At 42.0% G+C, this 20,627-nt stretch overlaps 1 protein-coding gene across 7 annotated transcripts in view; it reads left to right on the top strand.

The window, feature by feature from the left end:
• RERE (arginine-glutamic acid dipeptide repeats) overlaps positions 1 to 20,627 on the top strand; it is a 418,432-nt gene that overhangs the window by 149,195 nt on the left and 248,610 nt on the right. For all 7 annotated transcript variants that reach the window (XM_067018162.1, XM_067018153.1, XM_067018161.1 and 4 more), the window contains exon 2: positions 2,575 to 3,043. In XM_067018162.1, the coding sequence (XP_066874263.1) occupies positions 2,719 to 3,043 (325 nt within the window). In that variant the 5' untranslated portion in view covers positions 2,575 to 2,718. The remainder of the gene's footprint in view (positions 1 to 2,574; positions 3,044 to 20,627) is intronic.

Here is a 20,627-nt window from a genome sequence, read left to right on the forward strand (position 1 = left end):
TGATCTCTTCTTAGTTCTCCTCCTGTAGCCTGAAAAGTGGGAGTGGTGACTTATGTCTGGTTCACATCACTGAGTTGTAGACAGAGAGAATCTAATGAGATCATGGCAGGGACCTGCTTTGTAAACCCCTTGCTGTTTTAAAGATGCTGTTGTATTGTCTACTGTGTAGATCGTTTCTAGCGTACTGAAGCGACAGCTCCCCTTCTCTGTGCCACCTGGTTCCTCTCTGGGTCCCTTTCCTCAAATGTTGTATTATTGTTGCGTGTTGGTCATTTTATAATGAGGCTCAAAAAATTATGAATAGTGTGGTAAGTACAGAGGAGAAGAATATATCCCCACTGAGCTTTATTTTATAGCCAAATGTAAATGGTAGTGGATTATCAGTATTCTTGGTTGTCTGAAGGTTGGATACATGCACACGCACACACACGTAGAGGATTTCATTTTGTGGATGCTTTCTCTGTTGATTATTGAATTTTTCTTGCTAACTCTTGGCAGAAACAACTCAAATTTTTTTGTAAATAGAAATACAGTATATGATTTTGTAGGGAGTCATGTTGAATGTACAATTTGGACTTACTGTTTTGTTTTGTTTTTCCTTTTTTAAAAGTGCTGAAATAATATTTTTACACAGTTTTCTGGAGCAGTTATCTTGTTAACCCTAGGGAGAATGAGTTTTTTTTCTTGAACTTACCTGAAGTATGTCTGTCCTGAACTGCATCTGAGAGGTTTTCAGCCTAAGCTTCTTGTTCTTTTTAGATTCCCAGGAGGCCTTGGTATGTTTTCAGTGTCAAAGAGGAATGTTTTAACAACTGTATTAGCTGATGGTTTTCTTTCTTGTATGATTGGCTTGTTCAGGCTCTAAACTTAAGCCAGATGGAGAAAGTAATATGTCTCTTTGTGCATTTTCAATTGCTAACACTAGTGGTCTACAGGGACCTGGGAGTTTTTTACTGTCTGTTTAGCAGATGATTCATCAAAGCAGAACTTTTGCAGGCACTAGAATAATTTTTCATTTTCTGGAAATATGTTTAGAAAATTGAAATCCTATCTGAAAGTGCATTTCCTATGTAAAAGGAAGCAATTTAGGTTTATGCTACATACTTTCATCCTTCTGACTTTGCTTATAGATTGTTGGCATTATTGCTCCTTCATTGTTCTCTCACCCAAAAGTTGTTAACATTTAAAAAATTTTCCTGAATACCTAAGGATATTCGAAGTGCTTATGTGGAGGTCTTTTCTGGTATCAAGTTTGACCTAAGAGCTTTGGAGAGAGTATATGATAGTGTTTATGGTTTTGGCATGACCAAAGAGAATGTTCTCTGCATCTGAGGCATGTAATTACAAACTGACTTGTTTGTTGTTGTCTGAGTAAAGAGGACCGATTTTTCGTTTCTTTGTGTGTGTTGTTTCCTTTCTGGCCCTCGTAGCATGAGAAAGAGATGGTTCTCCTGTTGATCAGTTGTCTCCTCTTTTTGCATTAGAGCATTGAGGGCAAGGACCACGAGGTGTTCTCTCTTGGTGTCTTTAGTTCCGAACCCCTGGCACGTATTTAATGTTTGGTACAGATTGTTGAAAAAATGAGATATTGGGAAGGATGGTAAAAGATTGCAAAAGATAAATTACTGGTTATTATGACTGTTCCAAAACTGACATGTAAATAAAATAAAAGTTTTATTTAACATTTTTTATGAGAATTGTGTTGGGTTGGAGCTTGGGGTTTACTCTTCTCATTATACATTCTTCAGACCTTCAGACTTTCCTTTTGGGGTTTAGTTCTGGGGAGAAATTTGTTAGGGAAACCATTAACAGTGGAAATTTGGAAGAATGTATAAACCACCTAATATTCCCTAAAGATGGAAGGTTGTTTTTGGAAGCTGTTATATTTTCTTAAGACCGAGATAATATATTTTTCGAGAAACCATTTTTCCTGGAAAATAACTAGGATAGTACGTAGACTTAGAAGATGTAAAAAATTGTAATTGAAGGCAAAGGAATCTTGCTTTGAGGTTGTCACTTTTATTTGAGTCAGCTCTTATGTTTGTTCTTGAGAGGAGCTCTGGAAATTTGGAGAAGTGGCTAGAAAGAGTCTTCAGAAGACAATGTACTGTGAGACACCCTGAGACATTTTCCAAGGCTATCCAAATTACTTTTTTTTTTTGCAGGTGGAAATAATTTTAACTATAGGTTCTTTCCCTTTTAAATTAATGTTATGGGTTATGAAGCCCCCTTTTGTATACTTGTATTCACTATATGTTGTTTACTAGGGTACACTTTACTTTTTCCTTTGAAAGTTAGAGAAAACAATTTGTATACAGAAAGCATAGTTTACCCTTACACATTCAGACATTTTTCATTATTGGTGTGATGGAAAATCCCAAACCATATGCTAGTTGAGGCCAAAAACTGTCTATATTTAAACTTGATATCACTTGTCCTACCTTTTTTTTTCCTATTGCCAGTGAGAAGTTTTAGTTGCCAAAGCATGAGTAAGTGAGTCATTTAACAGAACGTTATTTTCGGGAGAGAATGTTAAAGGAGAATCAATTTCACTCTCTCTTTCCTCTCCTATAGCATTTTTGAAACGCTGGGGTTGTTGGAGTGGCCGGATTTTCCCTGGGATTGAGTGAGAAATTCAGAAGACTGAAGCCCAGGCTTACTGTCTACCTTTCACGGAGGCCCAGCCGTGAGAGGACAGAAGAAGGCACGTGGCGAATCATGACCGCTGATAAAGACAAAGACAAAGAGAAAGAGAAGGACCGGGACCGAGACCGGGACCGGGAGAGAGAGAAGAGAGACAAGGCGCGAGAGAGCGAGAATTCAAGGCCACGCAGGAGCTGTACCTTGGAAGGAGGAGCCAGAAATTACGCCGAGAGCGATCACAGCGAAGATGAGGACAATGACAACAATAGCGCCACCACGGAGGAGTCCGCGAAGAAGAGCAAGAAGAAGCCCCCGAAGAAGAAGTCTCGCTATGAGAGGACGGACACTGGGGAGATAACGTCTTACATCACGGAGGACGATGTTGTCTACAGACCAGGAGGTGAGGCGCCTTTGGGTCTTTACGGTGTTTGTGGTAGAGAAAGGATGTCAGCACGTGGATGCAGGCAGGCGTGGAGCCCGCAAGAGTGGGTAGGGCTCTGGGGCCGGAACACGCCAGGCGGGAAGAGCAGCTGCCCGCTCGGGTCAGCCGGGTCCGCTCGTCCTTCACTGTGCCCGCCTCCACGTGCCTCCCGGCCCGGCCGCCGTGCCCGCCGCTCTCGCCTCGCCTTCTCCTGCTCGTTCTTGCGCTCCGCCACCTGCCCAGTACTTTCCTCTTTCCACTTCCCCCTTTGCCTTTTGTCTTCAGCACCGATTGGGCTGGGTTGAGACCCTGCGGAATGGGAGGACACAGTGGGACACGTAAACCTTAAAATTCTCGGGAACAGGACATTTTACGTTGGCTCAGGAGTGACCGGGAGCTCGAAGGTGTTTTTAATGGCCTTCAGACTGAGGTTTATTCCTCCTGATGACCTCCTTTTCCAAAGTATTGATCTCCCGGGTCTCTAATCAGTGGTACTAGATGAAGCCAACTAACCTGCCCTGTTTTCCAGGAAAGGTACTGTGTGTTCACTCAGTATATTGAGGTTATTTATAGCAGTTGTTCAGAGAGAGAGAGAGAGAGAGAGACCCAGCTTTCAGATGAGAGTCAGGGAGACAGGTGATTCAGAGCCTGTTGAACACCAGCAGAACCTTCCTTTTCCATAGGACGTATCGTGTGTATTGAGGCACTTCTCTTACAGAAGTCAGTAAAACTAGCTAAAGTCATTTTGTTTGAATTACTTACAGTGCTGAGGAATGATGTGAATTTCATGAGATGTAATTAACAGATTAAAAGCCTCTCAGTTGGATGTTTTTCCAGGAGCGGGAGGTTAAAGAGACGATGTCATTCACCTGGTACCGTTGTTTTGCTGAGGAGTACTGTAACCGCTCCACTTCACATAAAGGATCCGACTTCTTCCCCACAAAGGAGTTAGTTTGAATGTCAAAAAGTAATCGATGTTAGAAATTACACAGATAAGCCTGTATTCACAGCTGTGTTTTGGTTGATGATTAACTGAGAAGATATTTATGGGATATAAAATCATCAGAGTTGAGGTCTGGGGGAAGTTGGAGCTCTGCTGTAGCGATTTGGTAACGTGTAGGTTACAGTACAATCAGGATCTTTGATTCAGACTTAGATGTTGGATAGTCAGGTTTTCTTATAGCCACTGAAGACTTACACAGGCTGCTCGCTATGAACCTGTGTGGTTCCAGGTCATGAGAAAGGAACAGAATGGGTTAACTCCTTTAGATACAGATTACAGGATGATAACTTAGAAATAAGGAAAGCGCTTATGTTGTTAGCCTCTTCTCTTGATGCATAACAGTTCAGTGGGGTACTGTATATACTGTGATCTTTTGGATCACTGTCAAAAGTCTGGCTGCCTTGTGCAGTACTAAATGCCAGCCTTTCTCAGTGGAATGTTACTGCTGTGTCAGTGGGGCTGCTTCCTCAAAATATCTGTAGTCAGAACATGTGGGAAATGCTGCACGTACTGTCCCTTATGTGAGAGAGTCATAATTAATGACTCTGAGAAGTCCTGCAGTTCAGGAAACCTCTTTAGCATTGAAAAAAAAAAATCTGCCACTTTGCCCATTTGTGGGCCTGTGGCATCCTGTTGCTGCCGAGTATCTCCCTAAGAAAAACCATTTTTGAGAAAACTAGTTTGAGAACTGTTGCACATTCATACTGCATGTTCTACAGGATGAAAGGAAATCCTTCCTGCTTGGCGCTTAGAAGACTGTGGGGGAAGGTTGCTAATGGCTTATTTTCAAAACAGCAGGTTCCTGTTTTGGGGAAGAACTGTGTAGTCAGGGAGGCAGACATTGTTTCAGTAAATCTGAGGACCTTTGTGAAATGTGAAAGAGATACAGCCTCTCTGGAAGCTAAATATGTTATAAAGGATGTACGACAACCAAAAATGGCTATGAAAGTTTTCTTTGGCGCTCAGAGCATAACTACTTCCTGTGAGGTGCCCCTGTGCTTGGGTGGCTGACAGCTGTGGCCTGGGCTTTGCATCCTGCCAGGTCCTGCCCGTCTGTAAGAGTAAGTAGGAGTAAGTAAGAGTCACTCTTTGGTAAGGAGACTGTTTCTGACCTTCTCAGTGGTTTCATTTCTTTTGCGGTTATGCATTCAAAGCTAAATGACTTCTCCAAATAGCTTCTTTCTCAATGGAGGATTTTAAAGTAGTGCCTATTCTTTAGGTTTATCTAAACTGAGGAATCAGAAGTAGGGCACTGTGGTTAGATTCCCAGGCGGGACTTGATTCTTTTCTTTCCTTCGTCTTTCTTTTTGGTCTTTCTCTTTCTTTTTTTTTTGTGTTTTTTTGTTTTTTTGCGGTATGCGGGCCTCTCACTGTGGCGGCCTCTCCCGCTGCGGAGCACAGGCTCCGGACGCGCAGGCTCAGCGGCCACGGCTCACGGGCCCAGCCGCTCCGCGGCACGTGGGATCCTCCTGGACCGGGGCACGAACCCGCGTCCCCTTCCTCGGCAGGCGGACTCTCAACCACTGCGCCACCAGGGAAGCCCCGGTCTTTCTCTTTCTTGGTGCAAAGTAACATCTTCTGTTAGTGATGAAAAACCATTATTCTCACCCAATTGCAGAGACTCTCTGTAGTTAGTTGTATCTCAAGTGTTTCACTAGGGACTTTATGGGGCATCATAAGGGATCTCTTCAGTGTATTGTTATAATTCTCATTTGTTTCTTTAGGATGTAGATCACAAATTAATTTTTTTCTTTTTCCTTTTCTGAATTGGTTTTAATACTCAAATTAAGTATAAATTATAAATACCCCCCAAAATGTCATTAAGAATGAGCCTAGCAGTGAGTGATACCGTGAAGATAAAAATAGACTATTATATAACTATACTTCCTTGTCCTAGGGGGACAGGCCTATGTTCAGATTATTTGGTCTGAGAAGAATGAGGTTTTACTGAGAAATTGGGTATTTAGAATTTGTCACTGGCTAAGGTTTAACCTCAGGCCTGGTTACAGCCAGTTCTCTTTTGTTCCTGCTCGTCATGTCTGGAGTTACCTTTATTTTGCCCTTAGAAGCTCAGCGTAATGGACTTTGAGTTACAGTGCCCATGTTACCTCCTGCCTCGGGGGTCTTTGCACCCGCTGTTGCCTCAGGTTAGTGACCGACCCCCACCCCCTCCCCCTCCCCCCCCCCAACACACACACAGACATACTTACTTAACTGCTATCCTTTCTTCATTTCTCCCATTCCAGTGTCATTGCCTTTCCCCTTCCACATTTTCCACATTTCCTTAATAGATACTGTCCTGGCATTATGTATCTTTTCTTCTAGAACTTATAACAGTAATAATTTCCTATTTATTTCTGTTACTATTTTAGGATTAATAGCTGTCTCTCTCTTCCATAAAGGCAGCAACTCTGTTTTTGCTTATCACTGAATTCCTGGAATCTACAATAGTGTACACATAGTGTGTATTCCATAATGTTTGTTTGCGTTTGTTTGTTTTGTTTTTGGCCTCGCCGCTTGGCTTGTGGGATCTCAGTTCCCCGACCAGGGATTGAACCTGGGCCCACGGCAGTGAAAGCGCCAAGTCCTAACCACTGGACCACTAAGGAACTCCCAGTATTTGTTGAATAAATAAATTTCTGAAAATTTTTTTCAAAAATATCTTGACAGATAAATGATGTCAAAGTTAGAATGCTTCTGGAAGTCCATCTTGAATCATTTGTTTCCCAATGGATGATTTAACAGACTTGTTATAAAATAAAAACCAAAACAGAAACCTTGAGGAGCTCTGTTTATATTTTGCATCTGTGTCTAATCTGACTTCTTTGTTGTCTATCAACCATTACTCTGCTTCTGAGATGACTGTCACGGTAACAAATTGATTCATTACGCAGCTGTGTGCAGCCTGATTTCCCTTATGGGCCTCTTTAGCATAGAGTATTGATTTCTCAAGTTTGCTGTGGGTGGCATACAAATTTCTTTCTGCTTTTTTTTCTTTTCCCTCACTTTATTGAGGTATAATTGACACATGACATTAAACTTAAGTTGTATAACATAGTTATTTTATATATGTATATAATGCAAAATGATTATACCACAATGAGGTTAATTAATACATCCATTATGACCCAATTTTTGTGTGTGTTTGTGTGTGTGTGTGTGTGTGTGTGTGTGTGTGTGTGGTGTGAACTTCTAAAATCTATTCTCTTAGCAACTGTCAAATATACACAGCAGTATTCTTAACTATAATCACCATGCTGTACATTACATCCCCAGAACTTATTCACCTTATAACTGGAAGTTTCTACCCTTTGACTGCCTTCACCCATTTCCCCTGCCCCTATCCCCCACCTCCACACCTGTGGCAACCACTAATCTGTTCTCTGTTTCTGAGTTTGGTTTTCTTAGATCCCACATCTAAGTGAGATCATACAGTATTTCTCTGTCTGACTTTTTCACTTAGCACGATACCCTCCGGGTTCATCTGTGTTGTTGCAAATGGCAGGATTTCCGTCTTTTATTTTAGTGGCTGAATAATGTTCTGTTGTATACCTATGCATTTTCTTTATTCCTTCGTCCATCAGTGGACCCTTAGATTGTTTCCGGGTCTTGGCTATTGTAAATAATGCTGCAGTGAACCTAGGGGTACAGATATCTCTTCCCGGTAGCGATTTTATTTCCTTCAGATGTATACCCAGAGGTGGAATTGCTGGATCAAATGGTAGTCATATTTTTAATTTTTGGAGAAACTCCTATGCTGTTTTCCAATTTACATTCCCACCAATAGGATATTCACTATTTTCAGTTAGATACTGTGATTCATTTATTCTTGATCAGGTAAAAGAGTCAAAAAAAAATTCAAATCATTGGGAGATATTTTTTCACTTTGGCAGATCACTTTTGCTTGCTATTTCGATAAGGAAAGTGTTTTTTAAAATGTGCTTATTATTAAGCTGGTTCTCCGTTTTTTGTATTCTGTCATTTCAACTGATAATTTTTGATTCTCCCATTTACCCTAGACATATTCGTAGAATAAAAGAAATCTCCATCACATACAAGAGAGGAGGAAAAAAATCCAAGACTCAGAATTTTCAAGTTTGTTATATCTCTGGTTCTTCTGCTTTCATAAACAAAGAGCGAAAATTTTCATGAAGATAAACTTTACTTATAAAAGACTAAGAACTTTCAAGTTTGTGGTTTATGAAATCTTAGGTGAAATAAAACATTTCCCCCTTTTATTTGCAAATTTTCCTTATTGTTTGGAACTGGGGACTTGAACTGATAAAGGACCTAGAAACTAGAATTGATTTTATATTGAACATTGAGATGTTAATTCCTTTTGATGCAAATGGAATCTAAGCTGGAAAAATCTAAACAAAATAAAACCTGGGGAATCTAGTTTGAATTAAAATTACACACACACACACACACACACACACACACACACCCACCCACCCACCCATGGACTATTGAAGTTAAAAGGAGACTGTTAATCAAAGCATAATATTGAGTGGACACAAAAGAGTATAATACTGTATGATTCCTTTTATATAAAGTTAAAAAACAGGTGAAACTATTCTTTGGTGTTTTGAAGTCAGGGTAGCAGTTACACTGATGGGGCGCTGGTGTCTGGAACAGAGCATGGAGAGGACTTTCGGGTCTGGTCATGTTCTGTTCTGTGGTGATAGTGCTGGTTACATGGATTTGTTCACTTTGTGAGAATTTACCATGCTTTGCACTTTGCTGTATGTCTGTTATACTTCAATGAGAAATTTACTTAAAAAGAAAAAAGAAAGTTAAAACGTTGAAACTTTAAAAACTGTATAGTCTCCCTTTGGTTCAAGTTTCTATTTAAGGAGGGAAGGGAGTTACCAGCATTTTAACAAATGGTCTGTCCTAACATTTAGCTGCTGATTCTTCACTGAGGGGTTGGTCTTTGACCAGTTAAGAGGCTGAATTTGGTTTCAGAGCCTTGATTTTCTGAATAATTGAAAGCTTATCTACTGCAATCACACAGATAAACATTTCCTTTCTAAAATAAAGGTGAACAAAACTCTGGCATTTGGTGTTCCAGGACATACATTTTAGGAGAAAATAAAAGCTCATTTGATCTGCAGCTTTTTATCCGTGTCTTTTATATGTAGAAGAATTTTAGGTAGAAGTGACATGAAAGTGAAGGTGTCTTCTTGAGGCATTCTTATTTGGGAGGGGGCATGAGTTTTTCTGATGATGGTGAGAATATTTTCTGTGTAACAAGAAACATGAATTCTGGCATAAAGGAACCTTTAGGGATGATAGTGATTTGACTTGTTTACAAGTTCGTTTGCACTTAATAAATCTAATATTAACCTCCTTAGAGCCTTTCAGCGGATCCCATTTGCTAGTCGGACAAAGTCCAGAATCTTCACGTGGCGCACACACCAGACTGTGATATGATTGCCTATCTCCACAGTCACCTTTAATAGATTTTTTTTTTAACCTGGGAAGAAGCGCAGTGAGAGTGCATGAGTTTGCAAGGGCTGTCATAATAAAGTACCACAAACTGAGTAGCTTAAACAACAGAAACCTCTTGTCTCCCAGTTTTGTAGGCTACAAGTTCGAGATCAAGGCCTCGGTAGGGTCATGCTCCTGCTGAAGGTGCAAGGGAAGAATCTGTCTATTCCAGGCCTCTCCTAACTTCTGGTAGTTCCTGGACTTGTGCTAGCATAACCGCAGACTTCACATGGCATTCTCTTTGTGTGCCTGTTTTAGCGTCTCACCAGATTCCTCCTTTTTATATAGACGTCAGTCATTGGAGTAGGGCCCTACCTCATTCTAACTAGTTACGTCTGCAGTGATTGGTTTTCCAAGGAAGGACACATTTTGAGGCACTGAGGGTTAGGACGTGAATGTATGAATTTTGGGGAGATGTAGTTCAACCCATAACAGGCAAGAAGAGCTTTGTTGCTACGTGGTGGACTCAGGTTTGAGTGACCCAAGGTTTAATGACCACTTCAGCTCTCTTAGTTGTGAAAATGTATTTCTTTTTTTTTTTTTTTTTGTGGTATGCGGGCCTCTCACTGTTGTGGCCTCTCCCGTTGCAGAGCACAGGCTCCGGACGCGCAGGCTCAGCGGCCATGGCTCACGGGCCCAGCCGCTCCGCGGCACGTGGGATCCTCCCGGACCGGGGCACGAACCCGTGTCCCCTGCATCGGCAGGCGGACTCTCAACCACTGCGCCACCAAGGAAGCCCTGTATTTCTTATTTTTAATCCCTATAACTTTTAATCCCTATAATGTGTACTTTTAGTTGTGGATTGCGTTAATTTTTATTTTTTCTGTTTCTTTTGAATTTTTATTTCAACTTTTCCCAAGCCTCAAGAAATGATTGCCTTTGAAGTGTTTATTAGGAAATTATTCAAATTCTAAATATATGTAAAAAAAGATTCTCGCACATACAAAGTTACTACTTTATGAGGGTAGAAGAAACAAGAGGAACTTCTAAAATTATTCTAACCAAAAGAATGGAAGGTGGTAGAATTTTGAGACTCGTTAACCATATCTTTTTCTGTTTCATAAGGAAAGGGTCCTTAAGTACAGTGAGACACGTCCTCCAGACGCTTGCTGGAGTGCCTGAGGTTGGCCACAGGCGGGCGTCCCATGAGAGTTGGTTAGAAATGCACAGTCTCAGGTTCCACCCCAGACCTACGGAGTCAGAATTTTTGTTTTCAAAAGGTAATTTAAATACACATTAAAATTTGAGAACCACTAACCTAGACCAGCGCTTCCCGGTCTTTTTCAGGTTGATGCACAAATATAAAATGAGTGCATTGCCTTGAGGGTTGAGAGGACCAGCATCCCAGCATACCTGTCACTTATTTACAGCAGAGTGGAATTTAGGCAGATCCAAAAAAGGGAGAAAAGGAAGATACTCTTTCATGGCTAGAGTTGTTGCTGTGTGTGTGTGTCTTTTTAAAATTTTATGTATTTATTTATTTACGGCCGCGTCGGGTCTTCGTTGCTGCGCGCGGACTTTCTCTAGTCGCGGCGAGCGGGGGCTGCTCTAGGTTGCGGTGAGCGGGCTTCTCATCGCGGCGGCTCCTCTCGTTGCGGAGCGTGGGCTCAGCTGTAATCATAGATGATAAGTAACCGTTTTTAAAACACCCGCTCGTTTCCAGCACTGGGCTTGCTTTACACGTGTTGTCTCTAGTCCCCAAAAGTCTCTATACAAATCAGTCATTGTCTCCCTGTAGTACATATGGGGACAGAGAGGCCACACAGCTAGTCTGTAAGACCGCACGGGCCTGGGAGAATTGGTTAAAGCCAAGAATGGATGGACATTTGCAAAAAGTACTGAAGATAATAAAAATAATAAACACACTTATGTTGAAAGATAATGAAGGGATAGGCCCATTTCTTAGAAAATGCAAATGAAATAATTACTTGGCTCCTTTTTCTTTCTCCTACTCCTAGTTACATCTTGCCTGCTTCTGAAAATTTTTTTCTCTCTCACTTGCTAGACACATATGAAGAATTGTTGAAAAGGTATATGCATAACAGTTATGGGAAGTATGCTGAGCGGGGCGAGGTAAATTGTTGCAGAATATTTAGGCTACTGTTGAAACCTTACCCCAGCAACTGAAAGGGAAGATACATGGTTTATGTGATCTAATAAATGTGAGCATATTGTATTCATTCAAGTTTTTTTAAAATGCAAGCTGGGGAACATTGGCCACGTCACACACAAAATTAATTTGTTGGTAGAATAACACACAGAATGGGTGGGAAACCTGCCTGATCGAGGGAAGTTCCGATTCTGGGTCAGGAGAAATTACTGAACATTCCATCTGGGTGCTACCACTGGAATAGGTGTCCTTCAGCATTTTCCTGTCTTGCTGTCGCTCAGCTCCAGTCACAGTCTCAGAAGAGTAAATTTGGTTGGTGAAGCTTGAATTGCATGTCTGTGTCTTGGATCAAAAAAGACAGATCTTGATTTATTGCTCTCCCTAAAACTGCACATGGTGGAGCTACAGTAATTCCCCTCAGTGGACTTCGGGAGCTGTTTGGTGGGGGAAGTAGATGAGAGATGGCCAGGAGAACGGCATGTGTTCCCCGTGTACCACTTTATCAGGAGGCTCTCACTCTGTCACCAGATTCAAGGAGAGCTCCTATCGACATATGGATATTTATAAATAGTTTGTTTTGCTAGGCATGTGCTAGGTAAGTAGAGGAACGATGTCAGTGGAACGTGCGACTTGTGCTGGTCCATCTGCAGCTTTGCTAGGCAAGAGGTGTGTGGATAGAGGAGGTGGAATGATAGTGTACGATTAAATGGTATAATTTAGGCTTATAGTTTAGCAGCAAAGGAAAAAGAAGATGAGAATTTAAACCTTCAGTTTGGCTGTTGCACCAATGAGAGCCCTTTCATCTGTCTTTAAAGTGAAATGAAAAAATGAGCACCTGTCCTGGGGCTCCTTCTCCAGAGAGGTGCACCCCACCTTACTCTCCTTTACAGAAGCCCCATGTTAATCTGCACTGCTTCGGTACCTTCGAGTCAGCATATGCTGTTTTTATGTACTTTAAATATTCCCTAAGGCAGCCTTCAGCACCTCTGTGTGCCTGCTTGGGCTAGGCTGTGTTATTTCTTGAGGTTATACTTACTGATTTAAAAAAAAAGGGGGGCGGACTTTCCTGGTGGCGGAGTGGTTAAGAATCCGCCTGCCAACGCAGGGGACACGGGTTCGAGCCCCGGTCCGGGAAGATCCCGCGTGCCGCAGAGCAACTAAGCCCGTGCGCCACAGCTACTGAGCCTGTGCTCTAGAGCCCGCAAGCCACAACTACTGAGCCCACGTGCCACAACTACTGAAGCCCACGTGCCTAGAGCCCGTGCTTCGCAACAAGAAAAGCCACCGCATTGAGAAGCCCGTGCACCACAACCGAGAGTAGCCCCCGCTCGCTGCAACTAGAGAAGGCCCGCACAGCCATGAAGACCCAACGCAGCTAAATAAATAAAATAAATAGATAAATAAATTTATATTTAAAAAAAACGGTAATCTGATTTTAGAGTTGCAGTAGTTTTGGGTAAGCTGCCCCTTACCCTGTATTTTATTTTTAGTAAACATTTTTTGCAGAACATGAGGTTTTCCCAACAACGTATATATTGTGTTATAGCAGAAGTGTCTACATGAGAAACAGTGAACCACAATGTATTCTTAACCTATATATTCCAAAAGAAACAGAAATGTTCTATATGCGGCCGTTTGAAAATCACCCTTAATAATGGCAGGTATACGTTATGGATAAACAGTAATCCTTTGAAGGCATTTTTATGAACAATTAATCCTCAAACTCAGAGATCTAGTTTTCTGGTAATCTATTCACCTGTTTCCTGGATCCCACTTTTAGCCTGCATCCAGAAATCCTCTGGACACCCCGCACCCCGCAAGGACCTCTGATCTGTGGTCTCACCCCTTCTCACAGTCCCCTTACCCCTTGACGTTTCACACCTGGTTTAAATGCTGCCATTCCCATTTCTCTTGTGTCTTTTCCTTGCTGTCCCACTCCAGAAGGACAGGGATCTTTTTCCTTTGAGCTCACTGATGTACCCCAGTTACCGAGAAGAGTGTCTAGGACATTCTCGGCACTTTGTTATTTTTGCCCCAGATGTTTATCAGCATCGGCAGGGGTGGTGACTCCACACTTGAGTGTTCACCTTGTGTTTCTTGGGCGGCCTCTCTTGAATAGCCTTGTCTCAGCTGTGCTGCCTTTGGGAGCTGGGCAGTAAACACATGTGAAGAGTGGCTGATGTAAGGACTTCCTGAGAAGGGGCCTCAGGCTGAAATTTGTTGGTAGCAAAGACTATCCGGAAAGTTTGCTTTGGTTTAAAAAATTGGTATTCAGTTTGTAAAAGTTACAAATTAGAATACATGGCACTACTTCTTAAAAGTTCGGCTTACACATCTTATACCCTTCATAAATTAAATAAATGTTAACAGTCACTTTTAAGGGATTTTTGAATTGTGGTTGGTCTTGTTTTTAAAGTAATATCTTGCTCAGTGGCCATGGCTCACGGGCCCAGCCGCTCCGGGGCACGAACCTGCGTCCCCTCCATCGGCAGGTGGACTCTCAACCACTGCGCCACCAGGGAAGCCCTTAGGCTTGCTTATTAAGTAAAATAAATTTAATATGTGGTTTCTATTGTTAAGGGATCTTTGAACACAGACCTTCTCAAAGCATTTAATGCTTCTCATAAATGAAGTAAATCATACCTATGAATGAAGTGAACCTGTGAATGAAGTGCCTTAAATATTTCAGTGCTGTGTGTAAGCTCACTTAGGTTTCAGTCTTTACCGCCCGTTTGAATCAGTTTCACACACGGGGGAGGTGGGTGGTTGCAAGGGACAACCTCTGTGCGTTTGTTTCTTCACTAGTGAAATGGGGCTCAGAGTACCCGCCCCAGGGGCTTTACGGGAATACACACAGGGCCTTCTTTAGAGAGGCCAGGCATAAAATACGGTCCTACGTGGAGGTGTTTTGAAAAATTGGAATTACAAGATATTGTTGTAAGGCACATTCTTTTAACTATAAGAGGAATAAAAATATCAAATCCTGATTTCTTATTAACCCCAAAAATGTTAATATACTTTTTATCCTCTCAAGTCTTTCTTTAATTCTGAATGCTCTCAGGGATAGAAGATGTGTCAATTTAAGGAGGTAATTACCACCAAATTGGGGTTACTTAATTTTTAATCCTCCTAGATTGAAAAGCTGTGTATCTACTAACGGGAGATATTTATAGTCACTAAGCCTCCATCTTCAGAACTCTAAAGGGAGATGGCTTCTGACCTCACATTATCTAATTCTTTGACTATTCATAAAAGTCTGCAACTCTTACGGTTGGCTGCCTGCTTTTTTTTTTTTTTTTTGCGGTACGCGGGCCTCTCACCGCTGTGGCCTCTCCCGTTGCGGAGCACAGGCTCCGGACGCGCAGGCTCAGCGGCCATGGCTCACGGGCCCAGCCGCTCCGCGGCACGTGGGATCTTCCCGGACCGGGGCACGAACCCGCATCCCCCGCATCGGCAGGCGTTCTCTCAACCACTGCGCCACCAGGGAAGCCTTTTTTTTTTTTAAATTAAAAAAGTTTCACTTTTGGCTGGAAAGCCTGTTGAACACAGTGGGACCCTAAGATACACGTGCTTCCTCTCCAGAGACGAAGGGCTTTGACCCTCTTAGGATCTCGTGTTCTGTTTTCTTAGGACTGTGTAATCCTTATGGGTATTTGAAATGTTCAGTGGAATGTTCGCCTGCCTAGTGATGACAGCAGCTCATGAACTTATCCTGTGACACAGGAGTGGCTCAGGCAAAACCTTTTCCTGGGAAAAACTGCTTTGCTTGTTCAAAAGCTCAAAAGAAAATCTCAGTGAAGCGTGGGAAGCACACGGAATTCCTGGCGAAGGTTATTTTGAGAGAGGACATTACCCTGCTCTCAACCACCTGTGCTCTGACGTTAATGTAGCTACTGCTGAACGTGAACTCTGGCCGTTCAGGACTCCATTCAGGTGGGTCAGTCACGATGCGGTCCCAGTTCTGTATGTTTGTGTGTCTGAGTCTGAATTGGGCTCGCCTCTTGCTGTTGGTTTCATTTTGCCATAGTTGATAGAGAGCTTTTCTTTTGGTGGCATTGGTTACCAAGTTTAGTTATTGTTCCTTAAGACCCTCTCTGAGTATCATGGTAAACAAAACGCACACCCCCCTTCCCCCCTAACCCCGTTTTTTTGGTCTCAGTAGAACCTGCATCTTTCTAGTTCATTGAAAGTATTATATGACGTTGAAAAAGGGAGCAGGATTTATCAAGAACCCCTTATCAGTATTTTGATAAAGAGACTTAAAAGCCCAGTTTTCTTTCCTTTTCTCTCTTTTTTAATTGGTGGTATGTCACTTGGCCTGCTAATGCCCTGTTCACAGGTTGCAGAGAGCAAGCATGCCTGTTCCACTTCTTTGATTTCACTGCTGTCTCTATGTCGAGCTCCCAGCGTGGTTTTCACACAAGAAAAGGTACAAGAAAAATGATAAAAAAATGCATGGTCAGGAAGTCCAAACTGGGTGAGAAGAGTAGAGGGGATCACCTCGACATCAGATGGCAGATGGATTTCATCTCCTTTTCCAGGTGAACGAGGCTGAAGGTAGTCCATTTGGAAGGAGCGCTCTGGTCAGCTGACAGTGTTCTTGGGTGCAGATGTGGGAATATTTCCATCCTTGATCTAGATTCATAAAATGAGCTGAGTTTTCAGCCCAAATGGAGAATGTGACAAGGAACTTGGAGATGCAGTATTAGAGGCACTTTGTTATCCTCGTAGGCATTAGCTGAAAGGTGGTATATTTTGTAATCCTCAGCTCCGTATGCTTGATATTAACCACTGGAAAAATTCTTGAGCATTTTATAGCAGAAGGTTTCTGAGCATATGTGTCATTAGTGAATAAAAACACTTTCACGAGGTAGTCTCCTATGGTGTAATTTCACATTTTCAGCTGAGCTACTTGACTTTCTTAGCATTTCTAGAGCAGTGGTCAGCAAACTCTCTCTGTAAAGGGCCAGAGAGTAAATATTTTCAGCTTCGCTGTAGGCCATACAGTCTCTGTTGAAACTGCACAGCTCTGCCCTTGTGGCATGAAAGCAGTGACAGATAAGATATAAATGAGTGAGGTGGCTGTGTTCTAATAAAACTTTATTTATGGACAATGAAATTTGAATTTCATGTAATTTTCACATGTCAAAAAATATTCTTTTTTTTTCCTCCAACCGTTAAAAAAATGTAAAAACGGGCTTCCCTGGTGGCGCAGTGGTTGAGAGTCCGCCTGCCGATGCGGGGGACACAGGTTCGTGCCCCGGTCCGGGAAGATCCCACGTGCCGCGGAGCGGCTGGGCCCGTGAGCCATGGCCGCTGAGCCTGTGCGTCCGGAGCCTGTGCTCCGCAGCGGGAGAGGCCGCAACAGTGAGAGGCCCGCGTACCGGAAAAAAAATCACACACACACACAAAAAACAAAACCATTCTGTACTTGTGGGCCTTACAAACAGGTCTTGGGTCAGATTTGATCTATAGGCCACAGTGCAGATCTTTGCTCTGTGGGTTTCCTGCCTCAACTTCTAGTTTTGCCTGTTTCTATAATCCTTAAAATTCTTTCATCACCTACTATTTTATGCTGCATTAAAAAAAACTTGTACTTTGATTTATCCAGTTAAATTAAAACATATTTTTTACTTGTCTATATTGTTGAAACCATTTAGGTATTCAATTTTAACTTTTTCTGCTTCCTATTAAGCTCTACGAGGCATAGAATGATACCTTATAAATAAGGTATTTGCTGGGATGGTGACACTTTGAAACTGTTTTCTTTTTGAAAGAGTGTATGTACGTATCCTCTATAAAGAATCTGAATAGAAACTGAAGGAGAAAAGAATGTGAATTAGTTAAGGTGTCATCATTATAAACTAGCACAAATCATGACTATCTTCAGAGGTGTTATTACCTAACAGCTGTGTGATAGGTCTTGGGGAGTCTTGGTCATTGGTCGGTTGTAAAGCAAGCTAACAGCCTTCCGGAGACTTCTGTTTCTATGGAACTAGAGCAACTGGAGAACACAGCAGCGTGGGGAGAGGTCAGGGGGAGGCGGGGGTTCTTTGGTTTGAATCTCCAAGCTGGATACTAAAATCAGCCCAGTGGACTGGGATGAAGAGAGTCCCAATCACAGTGGAACAAGATTTATATTTACCTGGAGTCTAATTGGACTGATATTTCCTGCAGCTATGTTAAAATCCTCTGCCCTTTTGCTTAGTGAGCAAGTGTTTGAACTCTTAAGCTCTGGAGGTTTAGCTTTTGCTGGCTCCATTAATTGTTAAATGTTCCCTTTATTATAATTATGGATTGATGCCTTGCTTTGTAGTAGCTGTGGAAATTGCTGAAAGAGTTGTTTAATCTGTTATACTCTGTCAGTTTTGTAAAAGGCTCTTTTTAAAAGGAAACAGTTTTGATTTGAAGTGGCATGGTGGTATTTGGGTTGGATGACATCATTTGAATTGAAATGCAGGCGTTTGGCCCTGTTCTTGACAGAGATTGGCTTGTACTTGACTCTGACCCGTGTGTTTGTCATCTCTCCAGATACTGCCTTCTATTTATTCTGACAGCTTCACCAGCTGAGAAAACCACACTTTCCACAATTAAAAATAATGTCTGTGGATTTTAAGATGGGGCAATATATTGTTTGGTGAATTACTTTAAAATGTATGTGCAGGGCTTCCCTGGTGGCGCAGTGGTGGAGAATCCGCCTGCCGATGCAGGGGACACGGGTTCGTGCCCCGGTCCGGGAAGATCCCACGTGCCGCGGAGCGGCTGGGCCCGTGAGCCGTGGCCGCTGAGCCTGCGCGTCCGGAGCCTGCGCTCCGCAACGGGAGAGGCCACAACAGTGAGAGGCCCGCGTACCTCAAAAAAAAAAAAAAAAAAAGTATGTGCATAAGAGTGATCGTTTTTTCCTTTTTCAAAGCGTTTAAATACCGCAGACTAGATACCTGTGTGCCTGAGTTTTGATTTGGGGATAACGGAGTACCCGAAATACTAGAAAACGTAAAAATGCAGGCTTTTCTTTTCTACTCCTTCATACTCTTGTGTTAGCGTACACTGCGTAATGGATTTTAAGTACCATAAAATAGGTGGGGGAAGATCAGGAAGTTACCTGGTTCATTCATTCATTCATCTGTTCATTTATTGGCTGCGTTGGGTCTTGGTTGCGGTGCGCAGGCTTCTCATCGCAGTGGCTTCTCTTCTTGCGGACGGGCTCTGGGGCGCACGGGCTTCAGTAGTCGTGGCTCGCAGGCCCCAGAGCGCAGGCTCAGTACCTGTGGCGCACGGGCTTAGCTGCTCGGCGGCATGTGGGATCCTCCTGGGCCAGGGCTTGAACCCGTGCCCCCTGCGTTGGCAGGTGGATTCTTAACCACTGCGCCACCAGGGAAGTCCCACCTGGTTCTTTTAGGTTATTGGTTAAAATGCATGGAACTGGATAAACTTTCACTTTACCGGCCTGTTAAGTTCATACACAGTGACTCTTTATCATTATGTTTGCATGAAATATCCAGTACCTTTTCATCTTTTTCATTATTTCACTATTAAATACGTGCGCAAGCCAATTAGGCAGCATATTGTATGTTACATATGAAAGATACTACACATTTGTTCACTCCTTTAACCTCTAAATTTATTTTCTCACTTATCTCCAAATTGCCTTATTCATCTGCCTTTGCAAGGAAGTCCAGTGTGATCAGCAGTGTCATGTGTAAACTGTGTAAACTGAGCTGTAAAAGGCAAAGATAGGGCTTTGTGTTCCCTCTGAAGGCCGTAGACATTGTTCTGGCTTTTCTTTGTGTGCTGGGTAGATGCTGGTGCTTGACAGATGGTGTGCTAGTCTCACTGTAGACTGATCAGTAGAGATGTAATAAAAATACAGTTCTGGGGGGCACTTGGTTGTGGCTCTAAGTTCCTTTTAAAAAGGAGAAATGGATTGAGTTTATAATATCATTTTAGATATTATTTCAGTATGTTGCTTTTCATTATTCTCATTATTAACATTTTAATTTGTAAGGCTGTGCATAACTGTTTGCTCTGAAGCTGGGCATTATTATTATCATCTGGTGTTTAGTTCTTAGACTTCACTTGTCCTGAACATCCCATTGGTGCCGGTATTATAGAACATAGGTACTGTACAGATTACCAAATTGATTGAGGGAATGTTAATTCTTTGTATAATTATAATTTTTTCTCTTTAGTAGAGGGAAAGAAAAGGTCACAAAAAAGTCTCACCTGGTATCTTGTATTTTTATGTTGTCAAGAACAGTTTAACTGAGAAGCAGTGTTTAATTACCACTGTTCACACCTAAAGTTTTCAAGTTTGTGTTTGAGAATTAACTCTAGCAGCACTTAGACTTGGGGAAATGATGCTTCTTCCTTACAAGGGATTTTATACCTGACGTTTCCAATTAGGCAATGGAGACGTGACTTCCAGCTTGCTCTCTGTACTGGCTAGAAGGCATTTTGAGGGAGAAAAACCCTGGGCTACCTTTCAGGCTCATAAATGAGAAGGCTTTCGAAGTCTGCAGCAGCTATCCAAAAAAATAGATATTTGGCATCATGGAGAGCAGTCTTTATTTATTTATTTAGCTGTTAACAATTTTTGCTTTAATATATGAATTACATTAATGCCTCACGTTACATATATGAAGCCAGATTACACTAACTTAGTTGTTTACAGCCTCAAACCTTACTCCCAGTACACATTCCAATAAATTCTGTAAAAACAATACATTTTTTTTGTTTTTGATTTTTTTTTTTACAGTAAGCTTTTCAACTACAAACCTCAAACATGCGAAAGATGTTCCAAGGACAAGGATAACAGGATTGATAAAACCCAAACTGACTAAATGTGTTCTCACAACATAAGCTGGCATAAAACTAAATAAAATTTTCTATGATCACAATTGCAACAATAATGTACACATAATAATGGTTTGTGGATGAGTATTAACTATTCTAATTCT

This window comes from Kogia breviceps, chromosome 1, assembly GCF_026419965.1.
Source record: "Kogia breviceps isolate mKogBre1 chromosome 1, mKogBre1 haplotype 1, whole genome shotgun sequence".
Taxonomy (NCBI): domain Eukaryota; kingdom Metazoa; phylum Chordata; class Mammalia; order Artiodactyla; family Physeteridae; genus Kogia; species Kogia breviceps.